Here is a 19,035-nt window from a genome sequence, read left to right on the forward strand (position 1 = left end):
CGTCAGGATCTCTCTTTACCTGGACGACTGGTTGATTCGTGCGTCGTCAAAACAAAGGTGTCTGGAGGACCTTCAGTTAACTCTGGAACTCGTGAAGTCCCTGGGACTTCTGGTCAATGCAGAAAAGTCGCAGCTGATCCCCTCACAGTCCATTGTTTATCTGGGGATTCAGATGAATTCAGCGGCTTTTCTAGCATCTCCATCGCAAGAACGGCAGTTTCAATGTTGCGAAAAAGTCTCGGTCTTCTTGGGGAAGGAAACATGCTCGGTAAGGGAATGGATGAGTCTGCTGGGGACCATTTCCTCGCTGGAGAAGTTTGTTTCTCTGGGAAGACTGCATCTCAGGCCTCTTCAGTTCTTTCTGTTGGAGAACTGGCAAAACAAGGAAGACTTGGAAGAGGAATTGAGGATTCTTCCTTCCATAAAAGAGTGCCTGAAGTGGTGGCTCGATCCTGCGAAGTTGGGAAAAGGGATCTCCCTCAAGCTTCTGAGCCCCGACCTAGTGTTGTTTTCCGACGCGTCATCAGCGGGTTGGGGGGCAACACTGGGGGGAAAAGAAGTGTCAGGAACCTGGAGAGGGGAACAGGTGTCCTGGCACATCAACATCAAAGAGTTGGCGGCGATCTTCTTAGCCCTCCAATTCTTCGAGGTCCAAGTTCCAATCGTGTTGTTCAAGTAAACTCGGACAACACTACGGCGTTGGCTTACCTCAAGAAACAGGGCGGAACACACTCTCGTTCCCTGTTCGGCCTTGCAAGAGAGATTCTTCTTTGGGCTCATGCTCGCAACATTTCAATCCTCACAAGATTTGTTGCAGGGGTCGAAAATGTTCGAGCAGACCTGCTCAGTCGGCGCCATCAACTTCTGCCGACGGAATGGACCCTTCATCAGGAGGTTTGCCAAGATCTCTGGAAACTTTGGGGTCGCCCTCTCGTGGATCTCTTCGCGACCTCAAGAACGGCGAGGCTCCCCCTATACTGCTCCCCTGTACTCGACCCGGGGCAGTGGCGATAGATGCTCTTCTCTGGGATTGGACAGGGATGGACGTATATGCCTTTCCCCCGTTCAAAATTCTGGGAGAAGTGATTCGCAAGTTCTCGGCCTCACAAGGGACAAGGATGACTCTCATCGCCCCGTTTTGGCCTTCGAACCACTGGTTCTCGGAGATTCTCTTCTGGTTGGTAGACGTTCCGAGGACCCTACCTATGAGAGCAGATCTGCTCAGACAACCCCACTTCGCGAGATATCATCAAAACCTCCCCGCTCTGAACCTGACTGCATTCAGACTATCGAGAAATTGGTCAGAGCGAGGGGGTTTTCTGGCCGAGTGGCACGGGCCATCGCTAGAGCCAGAAGAGCTTCCTCTATCAGAGTTTATCAAGCGAAGTGGGCAACCTTCAGGGGTTGGTGCAGAAAGAAGGGATTTTTCTCTTCCTCGACCACTGTGAGTCAGATCGTTGATTTCCTCCTTTATTTGAGAGAAAAACTCAAGTTAGCAGTTCCGACTATCAAAGGTTATCGGAGCATGCTTTCTACTGTTTTCAGACACAGAGGACTGGATTTGTCGGACAATAAGGACCTCCACGATCTCTTGAGGTCTTTTGAAACATCTAAGGTTCCTCGGCCAATTGCTCCTACTTGGAATTTGGATGTTGTGCTCAAGTTTTTAATGTCCAGTCCTTTTGAGCCTCTCCAATCTGCATCTTTTAGGGATGTTACTAGAAAGACGGTCTTCCTCACTGCTCTGGCGACGGCGAAGAGAGTGAGCGAAGTTCAGGCTATCAGCCGTCATGTGGGCTTCAAGGGACACAATGCTGTCTGCTCTTTAACCCCTACGTTCTTGGCTAAGAACGAAAGGCCTTCTAACCCTTGGCCTAGATTTTTTTAAATTAAAGGTTTGATAGACCTTATTGGACAGGAACCTGAGAGTTCTATGTCCTGTTAGAGCTCTCAAGTATTACCTTAAAAGAACTCAGGACATTCGTGGTCCCTCGGATAACTTATGGTGTTCTGTGAGGCAGCCAGTTAATCCCATGTCGAAGAATGCACTGGCATTCTTCATTAGGAATGTCATCAAGGAGGCACATTCTTGTTGTGACGACTCAACTTCAAGTTGTTGAGAGTCAACACTCATGAGGTGAGGGCAGTCGCTACCTCCATGGCGTTCCAGAAAAATATGGCACTCAGTGACATTCTCAGTGCCACATTTTGGCGAAGCGAATCGGTGTTTGCCTCACACTATTTGAGAGATGTTAAGGTAGCATACGAAAATTGCTTTTCGCTGGGACCATACATTGCTGCTTCAACAACCTTGGGGTCAGGGGGGTAGCTCTGCTCCTATCCTTTAATCCTGTTTAGTAGGGGTTTTTTAATTGTTTTTATGGTTGTTGGGTCGATTGATGGAGACAGTCTTCCCAATCCTTTTCAGGCTAACGTATTAGTGTTGGTTAGGTGGTTGGTAATGCTCTTTTGTCCTCGTTGTATGGTCTATGATCTAGTCACATTGTGGTCACGCCCCCGTTGACAGATCATCTAGCAGTCGCCAGCTTTATAGGTCACTACCTTGCTGGGGTCTCTAGACAAGCAGAAGCAGACTAGGGTGACAGTAACCACGCAGTCAGCAATGCTATCAGGTAAGGAACCAAAATAATTTTACCTTTAAATTTGTTTTTCCCTAATTCTTGGCTGTCTCTACCCCCCCTCCAAAGGTGGTATTCAGCTATATATATATATATATCTGACAGGTAAGTCTCATGAACAAAATGATATTTTAATGATAAAATAAAGTTTGTTCATACTTACCTGGCAGATATATATATTCATATTGCCCTCCCTCCTCCCCTCAGGAGACAGTGGCGTTAGAAAATGGGAATGGTTCCTGATGCCCGCCTCCCAGCGGCGGGAATGTGTACTAACCACCTGATCGGCCACTGCGTGTGCCGCGAATTTTGAAATTCTGTCGGACTTCGGAGATTACAGCTATATATATATCTGCCAGGTAAGTATGAACAAACTTTATTTTATCATTAAAATATAATTTCTCGCATAGGAACCCAAGCTAGAAACTGCCTTAAACTCACCCAACCCTTTAGCTGAAAAGCTAAAGCCGTAAGAAAAAGCAACTTCTTAGCAGTGTCTTAACGTTATAGCTTCAATGGGTTCAAAGGCAGGGGTTAAGAAAATATTGAAGTATTTGAACAAGTCCCACATGGGGCCTTTAGTTGCAAGACAGGAAGTTCAATCTTAAAAGAACATAATAAATCATTGATTATCTTACTACTAGAGGTTTTAGGAAGGTGAAAAGTAATTGTACCGCTAACTGTTGAGCGGTAGTCAGCAATAGCTGAATATGAAAGACCCTTGACTTTCCGAAGGAATAAAAGAAAATCAGCTATTTTGGTTATGGAATGTCTACAGACCTTCCTTACGACACTAACCTCTATACCTTGTCCAGCTGACCTGGTAAGGCTTACGGGTTGACTTACTCAGGCTAAAAGAAAACTATCTACTGTAGACATAGCTTTGGGGAGTCCGGACTGTTTAGAGGCTATCTCTACAGTCGCCCTTCAACTAGGTACAGCTTGCGAGGGTTTGGATAATAATAGTGAGAATGTGGTCGTCTGAGAAGAAGTTTTGCATGGGTAGGGACATCGGAACTTCCGTAGGGAGCTCTAGGAGTTCCAGAAACCAAGCGTGATATGGCGAGCAGGGAACTATTAGTCATAGTTGTCTTGACACACTCCCACAATTTCACTATTATCTGATGAATGAGACCGGATGGAGGAAAGGCATACACCTGAATGTGATTGCAATTTGTAACGTCACCTCGGTGCCTATCGACTTGGGGACCACCATTGGTGAGAAATATAAACCGGAAGACGATGGTTTAATCACGTCGCGAATAAGTCCACAGTTGCTGGCCACTTCCGGAAAACCTGACATATTACTTCCAGAGCTAAAGTCCCCTCTCCCCCCTGACGGGAGCGACTTAGCAAATCGGCCCATACATTGAGACCCCGATCTAAATTGGGGAAGAAGAAACTTTTCGTTCTTTGCACCCTCTCAGGACTCTCTGTGCTATAGTATTGAGTTCTGTTGAGCATGTTCCCCTTCCGAGTTCTTCAGATACGGCATGGCAATTACGCTGTAGCTAAACATAGCCACTACTCTGTTGCACACTAGGACTGAAGACAACTGAGGGCTTCCTCTACATCCTTGGTTTCCCCGAAGATTTATTGACTCCTCTCGTTCCCGAACCTCCCCCAGAGGCCTGAGGCCTGGGTTTCCTCCAAGGTTGTTCCCCAACCTTGATCTGCAGTATCTGTGTACAGATGAATGTTGGGAAGAGGGGAGTCGAAAGACCTCCCAGTGTCAGATGCACTTCTGACCACCACAGACAATCCAACAGGCAAGAATCGATTTTTCTCGACATAATCTCGTTCGTTGTGGAAGTCCCAGCGATTCCTGAGACATACCTGAAGAGAGTGCATTGAAGATGAGACCCTGGAATTATCCTTGATAATGAGAGAGAGAGAGAGAGAGAGAGAGAGAGAGATTGAGAGAGAGAGAGAGAGAGAGAGAGAGAGAGAGAGAGAGAGAGAGAGAGAGATTCTCCTAAAAGGCTTCTCCAAGCTGGTACCTTCTGTTCCCTGCTGTATGCAAAATTTTGGAACCCTTCTACCTGCTGAAGGACTGACTGATCCTCTCATCAGGGTTGTGAAAACCCTCAAAGGAAGAGAGAGAATCATCCTACCTGAATAGCTTAAAAATTCCATAAGAATTCCCTTGCTCTTACTAGCTCCTCTAGCTCCTCTGAAAAGGAAGAAGAATTAGACATCCTAACACTACTTCTAGCCCTATCTGAGAAACATTGAAGAAAACTAGCTATTAAATTTTCCATACTACTTGCAATCCTATCCTCTATCTGTTTGACTACCTCTGAACTCACTAAATCCATCAGCTGATCTGTAGCAGAAGCCTGAGACACTTGAGGCAATGAGAATCTGACTGACGTTTGCCACTCTTACTAGCCAAAGACTTGCGATGGCGAAAGTAATCCTCCATCTCTTGTGCCTTCCAATCGGAACATTCATCGCAGTGAGTCTGCACATCACACTTAACCTTCTTACATACCTGACAGAATGTCTGTTGTGTCTCAAGGTACTCATCCATCTTTGCAGGAAAGAAGAAGTGATGAGTGCCAGCCTCCAGCGTCGTAGGGGGAGTCGAGGTCAGTGTCTCAGCCGATGGCGCGGTAGTAGAAGGTGAAAAAGTCCGTGATGAACAATCGAGACCGGGAACCAGCAAGTCCAAATCCAAAAGACGTTCCACGTCAAAGACATCCATAAAATCCATGAGAAAAACCGTTAAATACAATCCAGGTCTTCACCAGAAGTCCAAAATACAGAGAGAAGTCGGGCAATAGGATTAAAACCGCGCACTGCAGAAGGAAACAACCTTCCAGCAGTGCGAACAAAAAGCAATTGATGAAAATGGGGCATGTCGGTGCACACCTGTGTCAGCATTTGTGTATGTTGCCAACCGTTTGTTATGGTAGCTCAAGTGACAAAGTTTTACCTACAGAGTTAGTAACGCTGGCTGTTAAAATTCCCACTATAGTGGGATGGGTAATTGAGAGTTGTTCGGGCTAGTGGGATTAAGGGCTAATTCAGGTGTTCAGGGAGTGTATTGTGATACTTCTTTCATGTCTGTAAGGGCTGCTGCTCAAAGGTGCAAGTAATAGATGTTGAGTTTAGTGTAGGCTCGACATCTTTGAGCATTTCAAACGTCTTTGCATAAGTTGATGGCTGCATGTTTGGCAAAAGAGCATAGATAATCGGAATAACTATCGAATTTCTTTGCAAGAATAATGTAAACCTGTGAAAATAATCTTGGCGCTATTTTAAAAGTTCCATCAGCGTACCAAGCATCAGATGAATGTAAATGTTGCAGCCAATTCTCTCTTTCAAAAAGCAAAATTCTGTGTAATCCAGGGCCACTATCGCCGATCAGGAAATTTTCATCACTTCCTTCTTTTGGAATGAAAATTTTGTACTGGTGCAGCAACTCTAACTGTTGAAGATCTACAGGATTCGGAGGGGGAGCACTTATGGCTTTCCTTTTGCGTTTAATCGTTTTCCTCATAGCTGAAGCATCTGGCAATGATCCTGAGATACATTTGTTTATACTTCACTTATTACTGCACTTGGCTTTTCAAAGGTTGGCATGGTGTTTGAAGGCTGTGTGCACTTTAGCCACTTCTACATTGGCTGCTGATGAATTGGGGGAATGCTTGTTTACCTCCATGATAACTGCTCCAAACTTTATCAAATGCAAATACAGTAAACCCCCGTATTCATGGTGGATGCGTACTGCACCCCCCCCGCGTGCGAATAGCTAAAGTCCGCGAATACTTAAAACCCCTCTAAAAACACTTAGAACTGCCTATTTTGATAGTTTAAACACAAGAAAAATCCTCTACAAATACTTATACCTGAGTATTTTAATAGTTTTATCACAAAAAGTGCATTTAGTCAAGAAAATGACATGAAAATACAGTAATTTGTGAATATTTCTCAGTGAAAAATACCGCGAATGGGCGAATTTTTCACGAATAATGGGTAGATGCATTCCACAGAGAAATCCGTGAATATGTGAGTCCGCAAATCTTGAGAACGCAAATACGGGGGGTTTACTGTAAATGGCCTTCATGAGCAAATTTTTCTTTTCCTTTTTGACAAAGATTTTTATTTATTTCCATTTTGGGTATGGTGAAAACTTAGCAAATTTTTTTCACAAAACCAACTTTGAAAATCTCTGCGTCTCAAAGCTGATTTAAGAGATGTGCATACTTTGACAGCCAACACCGGTGTGAAGCTATGAATTCTTGGTATACACTGTATCGAGAATTCCTTCTATGATTCATTGGAAGCGATCTAAATACTTTCGACGAGCAGTTGACAAATAACCATTGTTCCGAAACGCTCATTAGCGCTGACTTGGCTTGTGGCGAGTTGTCCTGGCGCTGAGTTGGCCGGTGGTGAGTTAGTGCTGTCGAGTTAGCGGTGTTGAGTTGTCCCTTCCCCCGGTACAGACCTGGTGAACAGAAGGTATGTGATTATTAAAAGATATTACAAAGTTCTCACTCCTTGCTTGTCATCAGTTTTGAAAACCATTGTTTTATGAATGGGCATATAACCTTTGTACTTTAATGAATGGACATATAACCTTTGTCCTTTATTGTCGCCAATTATCTCAGAGTAGTTTAACCAAACTATGGTGTCATTTTAAGACTTATGTAGGTAGTCTGAATGGTTTTGTCTTCAAAAAGTGAAAATTTAAGCAAAACATAAGTTTTGGGGGATGCTGCCAATAGATAGGTTGGCATCCCCTTTAGACTAAAGGAAATACAGTAGGTGAAAAGTAAGAGATAAAAGCCCATCATGGTATCTTTATAATTTGGACTTACAAGTTTTGAAACTGAAAGAAAAGGCCTCATATATCTGCTTAGGTCATTTAAATGTCATTTTGGAATCCTGGTTATCATTTTGAGGCGTAATTTTTTTGAGCCATAAATATAAATTTGAGGGTATAAGTAGAGGAAAATCATATTTAATTAATGAATAGCATAATCTAGACACCTAATTTCTTTTGTAACATCAGACAAGTTCATGGTAAACCAAAAAGCAAGAAAAAAATTGAAGTAATTTGTTATATCTAGAAAATAAATGTGTCGGCATAAAAGCTTAAAATAAGCGGTAAGTTACATTTGTCAAAAGCACCATGTATGCATGTTGACCTAAAACAGAGAAGGTTGTGGGTCAGGGCATTTATGAGTGCTCACCTTCACCACGTGCCGTCATGACAGCTTTGTACGTTTCATATGTGCAGATATATTAGTAATAGGAAGGTAGTATGGAACTGATGCATGTTTATTAAAAGGAAAGATAAGATAAATTGCTGGACTTGTGGTATTTTGTCAATAAAAGAACATGCATAAAAACTTGCCAAGTGTAGGTGATGCAGAAGGAAACATGAGAAATATATATATAATAATATTACATTTATTAAACCTCATTACTGTAATCAAGTACAACATACATTCAAAACTAGTAGTAGGTTAGAACTTGAAATTCTGTCTCTTCAACCTTTGCTTCCACATGTATTCATCATGTTAGCTTTTAACATATACAAACTAAGGGGACATGCAAGTGAAAGCAGCATTTGTGTTGGACTACATTTCTCAGTGTTAGAAGGTGTATGTTATTACTGTATTTACAGTAATAACTTGCTTTTAATAGTTAGAAAGGGGACCCATAAATATGTAATCCATAATATTTAAACATAGGAAATTTAGTTTGGAAGAATTGAGGAAAACTAATAATGGAGTATAGTAGTATTAAGTGGTTTAACCAGACCACCGAGTTAAAATAATAAAGGAATATACAAGAATAATTTAACTTTGACACAAGGTTACGTTAGTGACATCAAATGTATAGTAGATAATGAAATACTAGGGGAAGATAATTCATAAATATCAAGGGAAAAAAAATCATGACAGTATTAAGTAATAATGACACAGGTTGCATTAGCAACTTCAGTTGCTGTAGGAAGCAATAGTTAAGAGAGGTTAGACACCAAGGTCAAAGAAAGGCAGAAGGAATGGCAGTAAAGTAAAAGGCTATAAAAAGTGGGTGCAGCTAGGGCTGAAGGGATACTGTTAACACCCTCAGTATCGCCTTCAGTGCACCAGTGGCACTTCCTCTTTATAATGGCTTGATGTGAAAGGTGCTTTACTCCCAGTACTTTGGTATTAGCCTCTTAATGTGGCATTGGGTAATATGGTAGTAATTTACATTCAACTCTATTCTGTAAGCAGGTTAGCCTTTGCAAAAAAAAAAAAAGTGGTTTATGTACTGTGAAATTTAAATTCACCCTTCCAATGTGTAGGCAGGTTAGCCTTTGCAGCAGTGGTTTATGTACTGTGAGATATTGAATTTCAAATAATTTTTACATTGGATTTACCCTTGGGGGAAGTAGTTTGAGATGAATTATATCTGTTATCTTATGTTCTCTTTCTACATGAATTCCCATTTCTTTTTCCATAAGTGTACTGCTCTTTTTTTCTGCTACTTCCATATCTCTCTGTTTTTCTGACTTGCCTGCTCTCTTTATTCCTTCATGTGTTCACACTATGTCTTCGGGACCCCAGACTTGGTTTTGTGGGAAGAAATTAAAGTAATTGCTGCCATATGCACTGAATTTTGTACATTATAATTATTTTATTGTCTTTCTTTGCAGGTTATATACCAATGCTTGTGTCTCTTGCCTTAGTTCCAGCTCTCATGTACTTTGGAGTGGATGTCTTAGTAGTATACAAACTGTATCAGCATCTGTTGGCCACAGTTACAGTCCTAAGTATTGTATTGGCGTTGTTGCTTTATATTAAAGCCCGTAATATACCAAAGGATGCCAAGAATCCAGTGGGAAACACGGGGCTTTTCTTGCCAGATTTATTTACTGGACGAGAACTTAGCCCAGTTATTCTGGGTGTGGACGTCAAGTTCTTAATGTTTAGAGCTATGGCTCTAATGCTAGTAAGTAACCATGTTTTTTCAAGCTTTTTCAAGTTTTAATTGATAAGTGTTTCACAGTATCTTGCAACTTCTTGGTAGACTGACCGACCTCATGTGGGTAGAATTAACATAATCTCTAGGAAACCTGAAATAATGTATAGATTACCTTAATGTTCATGTTATTGTGCAATAAAAATATTCTCATCTTAACCCTTTAACGCCGACTGGACGTATTTTACGTCGACGAAAATTGTCTGTCGGGTGACAAGTGGACATAAAATACGTCGGCTCCAAAAAGTTTTTTTAAATATTCGCGGAAAAATACTTATAGGCCTAGTTTGTGAAAACTTTTAAATCACGCGCCTTGAGGGATGCTGGGAGTTCACAGATCACGCTGTTGTTTTGTTTACAAAGCGTGACCCAAAATTCAAGAGGATAAGAATTTCTTTCTTCTCCCACTAGAAAGCATCAGCGACACATCTCAGAAATTCTTTCGTCACTTTGTCGTAATTTTTGCACCGTTATATATTAGCCATTACATAAAGTTTTATATATTAAAATGTGTGCAGTTTCATGTAGAATACAACAAAAAACAACCCATGGTTGTAGCTTTTATCAGTTTTGAAATATTTTCATATAAATCACGATAAGTGCCAAAATTTCAACCTTCAGTCAACTTTGACTTGACCGAAATGGTCGAAAAATGCAATTGTAAGCCAAAACTCTTATATTCTAGTAATATTCAATCATTTACCTTCATTTTGCAACAAATGAAAGTCTCTAGCACAATTTTTCGATTTATGGGGAATTTTTGAAAAAAAATTTTCCTTACGTCCGCATGCGGTAACTCTGCGGAAAATCTCAGAAATTCTTTCGTCACTTTGTCATAATTTTTGCACCATTTTATGTTAGCCATTGCATAAAGTTTTATATATGAAAATGTGCGCAATTTCATGTAAAATACAACTAAAAACAACCCATGGTTGTAGCTTTTATCAATTTTGAAATATTTTCATATAAATCACGATAAGTGCCAAAATTTCAACCTTCAGTCAACTTTGACTCGACTGAAATGGTCGAAAAACACAGTTGTAAGCTAAAACTCTTACATTTTAGTAATATTCAATCATTTACTTTCATTTTGCAACAATCATTTTGCAACAAAATGGAAGTCTCTAGCACAATATTTTGATTTATGGTGAATTTTTGAAAAAAACTTTTTCCTTCCGCGCGCGGTAGCTTGGCTGAAAATCTCAGAATTTCTTTAGTCACCTTGTCATAATTTTCGCACCGTTTTTTATTAGGCGTTACATAAAGTGTTATACATGAAAATGTGTGCAGTTTCATGTAGAATACAACAAATAATAACTCATGGTTGTAGCTTTATCAGTTTTGAAATATTTTCATATAAATCACGATATAGAAAAAATTCGACCGGTCAACTTTAACTCGACCGAAATGGTAGAAAACTGAAATTGTAAGCTAAAACACTTACAGTCTAGTAATATCCAATCAATTACCTTCATTTTGCAACAAACGGGAAGTCTCTAGCACAATATTTCGATTTATGGTGAATTTTTGAAAAAAAATATTTTTTTACGTCGGCACGTTATGAATTCATGCATCATTTTTTGATAATATTTTCTCTGTGTTGCTTTGATTGTTTTACAATTTGTTATATACCAAAATCATACACTTTAGTTTACAATAAAACTAAAAAAAAAAAAATAACTCATTAGCTTTAACCGTTTTGCTCACAGTGTGATTTTTATACAATTATGAATTTTTTTTTTTGTGCTGTCATATATTTCAATATTTATATATGATGATATTTTTTTTCATTTTTGATGGTTGCATACTAAACTTCAGGCAATGACAAAAAAAGGAGCCAAAAATGAACTCTTAATCTTAAAAACTAAGCGTGCTGTGATTTTTTGAAAAAAAACTTTTTTCCCCGCTTCGGTGCTAACTCCCAAACGCCGCTGGCATACGGCAGACACTTTTGTAAATAGAGGCTCAGCGTTTAAGGGTTAATTTCTACATTATATTTTCCCTTTGTGAGGTTAGGTGAAAAATAAGTGCTTTAAAGTTTTATTTTTATGCTTTGCTTGTAATCCCTCTTAAATAGGTTTTATGTTACCCATTTTTTCTTGATTTCTGGACCTTTCTACTGTCTTCAGCCTTCTTTATGCATATCTATTATTTTGACTGATTGTACCCAATCCTGTAGGTTTCCAAATTTTTTTTTAGTGTTTTTACTTGCGTTCCAGCTGCTGACATAATTTTCCTAATTTTCATAGTTTGTAATATTGATAATTCCACTACCCCAGCTGTCAGTCATAAATTTCTGTAAATTTTAGATCTGTTTACATAGCACACTGAGCTGTTGCTAACAGCTTACTGCTCTCTCAAATTCTGCTTCAAGCTCCCCAGGGTAAGAGAAATGTTTTACCACAAACAAGTAACTCTAGAAAATTATTTGATTGTATAATTTTTTCTCATAAGCCTGAAATCCATAGTGTTGCTAATCTAGTAGTTGAGATATTCAAGATACATCTCCAGTGATAAATCTGTGTCAGCTCTAAAACTGCATGTGTAGAGTGCCTTTAAAGTTTGACTGAACATGAAGTTGATTTTACCTGTAGTAAGATGAAGTTGATATAAATATTTAACTAGAGTGCTGCTCATATACAGACAGTAATTAAACCATTAAAGGTAAAAGCTGCTGCCGTTAACATTTAAAAATCGAAAGAAATTCTAAGTGATATGGCAGTGTTGTAATTTATCACAGGGATTGGAATGCTATGATACAAATTGAATAAAATCATATGAAACCCACAGCAGTATCATAGAATTCATAAAAAGAACATGACATTAATACTCAAAGGTAGTTATTCAGAAGCTATTGATATGTCCTTAGGATTTTTCAGTGTAGGGTGAGGAATTCTATATACATTACTTGAAAAAAAACGTTTATTTTCAGTATAATTTCATAAATTGTCTTCAGTGCAGCACCAGTACAATAATATCTGTAATCTTGTACCTTAATATCTGTAATGTGGTAAGTTATTAATTGTACTTAAAGCTATTTTAAATCTTTCAGCTGCTGTTTAACGTGATAGTAGTAATAAAGGACCTTGATGCTAACAAAGGCCAATATAGTCCCACACTTCTGGTGGCCTGTACTTTCCAGGTTAGTAGTTTGCATTTGATACTTTATTATTACCTGCCTGTACACTGATTCATGTGTCGCATTGAACTCATAATCTTCCAGGGATTTTATTTGGTATGGACTTTTAAAATATGAGTTATCAAGTGTTATCAGTAAAATTAGGGTAGAGGATTGCATTTTGCAATTGAAAATGGTGATTTTGTCAAGTGTGTAATTTGTTTACCTACCATATGCATAGGAAGGGAATGTGGACGAGTCTTATAAACTGGATCTGGTGTAATAAATTCATTTTATTGCAGTTTAGTTATATAAATGGAAGAAAGCTGAAAGTAAAAGAGTGGTTTTGGTTATCTGTAAAGTAAGTGCTATCCTAAGTAGGTGAATGTTGTTATTTGAATTGTTCATTTACTGTGTTTGCTTACAAGTATTAAAAGAGTTGCAGACCTTAAATTAGCATGATTTTTATGAATATCATCTACCCTTAATGAGGAAATTATGCTATATGAACATGGCTCATGTGGTATGAGAGTGAAATAATATCTTAAAAGATTTTGATGATTAAAGTTTCAAGAATATGAGTCAGATGGTTAGATGTTAACTAAAAATGATACCACATAGATAAGAGAAAGATAGAAGGGAGAGTGAGATGGCTTCGAAATGTCACTTGCACAATATGTAATAGTGTCAGTTATGCTTCTATGGGTATCAAGATAAGTTGGATGACCCAGACCTACTTAGATGAGAACTGTGTGAGGGGAAGTTGGGGATAGTAGAGATTTGTGGAAGATACAGCTAGGGAAGGATAGTGGTGGAATTTTACTTAGACCCTTAGTATCATGTGACATTGGACGTGATAATGCTGATGGAGGAGGAAATTAATTCAGAGAAGGTTGTTAATGAATGAATGTGTGTGGTATTTATGGTTGAAGTCTAGGATGTAAGGTCAAGAAGGCTAAGGTAGTGTTCTCATATGACTGTATTTTCTAAATTACCTGACTTAGACGGCATTTGTGTCAAGCCCACATCTTCAGACAGTGTGTTTGTTATCACTGTTATGTGAAGCTTGGAATTTTAGAATTTAAGTGAAATCAGTAATGTGAATCTTGAAAACTTTACTTTTTGATTGAATAAAAAGAATTAAGGCATATTATCAGGCCTGTACCCAGAGTTTTTTATGGGGGAGGGGTCGTTTTTCCCAAAACTGGACCTTTTCTTCTATATATGTCATTGCATATATAGGTATATACAAGATGAAATACTTGAAAATGCTGTTTTAGTTATAAGAAGAAACACTGGGCATGCGGTCTATGCCCTTCTACCCAATTAGATGTTATTCAAAGTACTGACTTTGGTTAATAGAATTTTACTTATAATGTTTAAAGTTTGCACTGAAATTAAAAATATTTGTTCAGTTTTATTGATTGATTCATTTAATATGTTAACAATAACAAATAACATGCATATTACTTGATCAAGATGGGGAGCAGATTAGCCGTCTCAATGGCGTAAATTCCACGTTTCGGCAGCCTTGCTGCAGTGTCGTCAAATTTCCCTGACCAGATTATCGTACCACAGCTTTAAAATTATCGTTTCTCTACTAAAATCTACAAATATGGTGCCCTATGTCATATTCCTATTATCATTCTTGTATTTCCTACTATTAAAGAATGATGTTAATGTTTAATAGCAAAATTTATAAAAGAAGACTTGCCAAAAAAACAAAAGATTGTTATTTATTACTTTATAAGTACAGTTCAATGAAAAGGATAGTCACAGAAAATATGGACTTCCAGAAATTTTTGGGGGGTTGTTCGACCCCCCTCAGTACAGGCCTGATTATTGTGTTGTATATTAAACCTGTGAGAGATTACCTCATTTAATGGTTTTGTTGCAGATATTTGTTGCTGTTGACACAATCTGGTTTGAAGAATCAATTTCTACAATGTATGAGTACAACCGTGTTGGTTGTGGCCTATTCACCCTAATTTCATATCTGATGGCTCCTTTCTACCTAGTGATATACTCCAGAGTTGTTCTAAATCACAGGTAATACCACTAACCCTCTTATTGCTAGGTTACCTAAATATGTTTTTGATGTTAAATTATGAGGACTTCTGAGTAATTTTGATAAAATTGAATTTGACAGATGTTCAATGTGTGTGGTTTTGACAGAATAGAGGTTATCTATCCATATTTTAAAACTTTTAATAATTTCTGTATCATCCACACACAAAATTGAATTAAATCCACAGTACATGAAGTGTCCTTTCAATACGTTCATGGAGATTAATTTTTGTTATTGGAGGTTCAGTACCTTGTGGTAAGCAAAATTGTCTTAAAAGTGCTGACATATATTCTTATAATTGTGAATCAGCCATAAAATGATCGAGCAATGGCAGTTTTTGTTAATAGTGATGTATGGTAGAGAAATGGTAAAAAAAATATTTTAACTGTACCGTAAGTATACAATTACGATCATCGCCACCAACACCTCTAAGGTAAGGGGCTGATTGCTTTGATGCCTCCTCCTCCATTAAACCCCTTCTTTTCCAAATCCTTCATCACTTTATTGCCACATCTAATCCTTTGTCTCCTTTGTGACCTTCCATTCCTAACAGTTTCGAAACCCTCTTTATTCTGTCCTCCTCACTCATCCTTATCACATGCCTATACCATCTCAGCCTCGACCGTTACCATATCTGTAATAATAATTTTGACTGCTTCATTTTCCAGCCTCTCGCATAGCAAGAACCGCAAAACCCACCTCAGCATCCCCATTTCTGTTCACTTCAGCTTGTGTTCCTCCTTCCTTTGTAATGCTCATGTTTCTGAAGCATACTTGGTCACTGGTCTGGTTACAGTGCAGTAGATCTGTATTTCACTTTATTTGGCTACAGTATATGACACATTACCCCTGTCACCCCCCTCCATTTCTGCCAGGCAGCTTTTATCCTCATTAAACCTCAGCTTTACACTCCCGCTTGGATTTCGATAGATCCTAAGTATTTTAAAATCTCTTCTGGTTTTAAGTCTAGGCCTATATATCTTGTACAAATAACCTATCCTCTCCTGTTCAAGAGATTCCTGCCATTCTTATCTGTCTTTGCAGTCCTTCATCCTATCCTGTAATCACCAGATTATTGGCATATAAGATTCCATAAATTTTTATTCCTAATACCCTCACTGAGCACATTCATAGTCAGTACAATTGGGAATGGGCTGAGTGCCAATCATTGCTGTAAACCAACTCTTATACCATTTCTGTTTTGCCACAGGCTGTTATTACTTCTGTCCATGTACACTCGGCAAGGAAAGTGAAGATACAGTTTTTTTAAATCTTCGGACATACAGTATATTGCTCAATAATGCGACATCTGGCAACTTTAGAAAGGGGAGGAGCTTCTGTCTTAGTGTGTTGGTTTTTTGCTTGACCTCCGATAACTTTCAATCATATTCTACGATTCTGACATCATTGATACTTAAATGCAGTAGTAAGCTTTACAGTATTCGTTCAAGTTGTAATTTGCAGCGACAGTTCTGAGCAAAATAAACATTTTTCGACGTAACCTACCAATTAACCTTATACAAATGAATTTATGACACCACAATGAAAGGAATGCTTGCATAATCAGAAACGCGACCTTCCATAGTGAAATCAAGAGTTAAATTTGAGCAATGTGGGGAACAATAAAGGAATGCAATGCAATGAGAGAGATGAGAGAGAGAGAGAGAGAGAGAGAGAGAGAGAGAGAGAGAGAGAGAGAGAGAGAGAGAGAGAGAGAGAGAGAGAGAGAGTTGCTGTTGTGTAAGCCTAGGCCTATATGTAGAGCTACTCATTTCATTATTTTTTTTTTTTTAGAGATTGAGCGATACTATATTTGTATAGCATGTTTTAGCGATGGGGAGAGAGAGAGAGGGAGAGAGAGAGAGAGAGAGAGAGAGAGAGAGAGAGAGAGTTGCTGTTGTGTAAGCCTAGGCCTATATGTAGAGCTACTCATTTTTTTTTTTTTTTTTTTTAGAGATTGAGCGATACTATATTTGTATAGTATGTTTTAGCGATGAGAGAGAGAGAGAGAGAGAGAGAGAGAGAGAGAGAGAGAGAGATGGAGAACGAGAGAGAGAACGGAAAGCAACGAGCAACGCGTCAAAAACATCCAGTTACTTGTGTTTTCCCGCTGAAGTGCTCCACACATCATAGAGAACGCTCTTGCAGATTTAAATAGATTTGGTCAACTTACCGTAGCTGTCGCAACATTTACTGCCATTAATTCCAGCTGACTTTTAACACCGTGAAATACAAATATGAATGTGTGAAAATTAAAGAAATTATCACTACCTCGTATGATGATGCAATAATAAGCCTGTCCATAACGGAAAACGAGTAAATATTGCCGTTCTGATAAAGAGTACTACACCGAGATATTCACACACTATCTTTTAGATCTCTATGAACGAAGTCATCTGAGAAATTCTGATTACTTCGGACATGCTTGGTGTTTTTAAGTATCTGAACGTTTTTGTTTTGCAGATTTAACATATATGATAAAATTTGCATTGTATTTTCATATTCTAGAGTAAATTTACCGAGATTGTGTTTTCTGTAAGAAAAAAATAAAAATTTGATGAACGAAATCTAAAGAAAACTGTATCTTCACTTTTCTTGCCGAGTGTACTTTAATTCATCATTTCAACCAACCTAACCAAATTTTTTGTCACTTCTCTTTCTTGAACACCAAAACACTACTTTGGTATTCCATCAGATGTCTTCTTTACATATATAAATGTACAGTAGAGCTTCCAATTACCATTTCTTGAAACCATACTATGTACAGTCCACCAATCTTCACAATTGCATGCAATCTCTTGTCAAATATTCTTTCTAAAACCTTAAATAAATGTTCTGGTAGTCTGGTTTTCTTATCACACTCCATATCACTCTTGTGTTTAAGCACATACTGTATACCATCAGACTTCTTGCCAGTCATTTGGCATTACTTCCTCTTCCCAGATTGTCTTTAATGGTTCTAGTATCTACTTTTCTTCCTCCAAACCAAGTCCCTTCAACATTTAAATTTGCACATTGTGCTTTGCAGTTCATCATTTTATTTATAACCTTCTTTACTTCTGTAGCTTCTATCTCCCTCACCATTCCTGCAGCCCCTCTTTCATTTTATATTTAGGAGATCCTTTTAATGAATGATCTAACCATCATTGCTTCATGCTATCATCTTTATGCAAGATATTTCCTTTATCTTTGATGACACTTGACTAATCTAGTAGATCTTATCTTTGTTTTTTCCTAGTTTTTTAATATTCTGTGAATATCCTTTTCACGTACCCTCCTATTCAGCTCCTCTGTAGCTCTTCCAGTGGCTATGCTCTCTCTCTCTCCCCCAAGTTTTGAAAGTGTGGTGTTTAGAGTGCAGTTGTTTTGCTATGTGAATATTTACTGATGATATTTTTACAGGACTGAGTTGGAATGGTATTTCCTATCACTTATTGCTGCTGTCAACCTTATTGGCTACACCTTATCCCGTGGGTCGTATTCTCAGATTCATGCTTTCCGGAAAAACCCTTCTGATCCTGCTGTAGCTCGTAAGTTTCTCTAAAAAGTGTACTTCCAAGTCAGGATGATAGTTTTGGGGATTTTTAAATACTGTAATATGTAGTGACTAATAGTAAAAAATCTTGAGTATTAGAAATTATTTCAAAATTTTTTTATTTATACTACTATCCCCAACTACAGTATTCATATATAAAGGACTAAATATGTATATATTATATCCCAAAGTTTATGTGCCTGAACTAGTGAGCAAGCATAGTACAGTATTTTACAAAATAATTTGGAAAAGCCTTTTTTCCCCACCGCAGATCTTGAAAGCCTTCCAACATCTGCGGGAAGAAGATTATTGGTGTCAGGTTGGTGGGGTGTTGTGAGGCACCCTAACTACCTTGGAAGCATTATATCTTTCACTTCCTGGACTTTCTTGTGTGGTAAGTGATTGATTGTTTTGTTATAGGTCTCATAAATCAACATTTCTATGACCAGCATCTTGGTGGAAGGTCACTAGCCAATGAAAATGCAAAAAATGATACTTCATTATTAAAGCATTATCCTGAATTGAAATGGAGTGAAAAGTATTGTCTTTAGTCGAGATATGATGAAAAACGATGTTTAGAAAGTGAAAAACTATTTGTGCATGTTACTGCATTTCATTTTAGGGGTCTATAAAGGGCATTTTGTATTGGTTAGTACAACACACCACATTAAATTGTTAAGGCTGTTGT

At 38.4% G+C, this 19,035-nt stretch overlaps 1 protein-coding gene and 1 long non-coding RNA gene across 5 annotated transcripts in view; one reads left to right on the plus strand and one right to left on the minus strand.

Annotated features, from left to right (window-relative positions):
- LOC136831330 (delta(14)-sterol reductase TM7SF2-like) overlaps window positions 1-19,035 on the plus strand; it is a 151,089-nt gene that overhangs the window by 106,500 nt on the left and 25,554 nt on the right. For all 4 annotated transcript variants that reach the window (XM_067091582.1, XM_067091580.1, XM_067091583.1 and 1 more), the window contains exons 6-10: window positions 9,301-9,596; window positions 12,679-12,768; window positions 14,642-14,793; window positions 18,215-18,342; window positions 18,619-18,741. In XM_067091582.1, the coding sequence (XP_066947683.1) occupies window positions 9,301-9,596; window positions 12,679-12,768; window positions 14,642-14,793; window positions 18,215-18,342; window positions 18,619-18,741 (789 nt within the window). The remainder of the gene's footprint in view (window positions 1-9,300; window positions 9,597-12,678; window positions 12,769-14,641; window positions 14,794-18,214; window positions 18,343-18,618; window positions 18,742-19,035) is intronic.
- LOC136831331 (uncharacterized) overlaps window positions 6,680-19,035 on the minus strand; it is a 68,816-nt gene continuing 56,460 nt past the window's right edge. Inside the window, exon 3 of the long non-coding RNA XR_010850844.1 lies at window positions 6,680-7,095. This is a non-coding gene — a long non-coding RNA (uncharacterized lncRNA). The remainder of the gene's footprint in view (window positions 7,096-19,035) is intronic.

This window comes from Macrobrachium rosenbergii, chromosome 48 (genome assembly GCF_040412425.1).
Source record: "Macrobrachium rosenbergii isolate ZJJX-2024 chromosome 48, ASM4041242v1, whole genome shotgun sequence".
Classification (NCBI taxonomy): Eukaryota; Metazoa; Arthropoda; class Malacostraca; order Decapoda; family Palaemonidae; genus Macrobrachium; species Macrobrachium rosenbergii.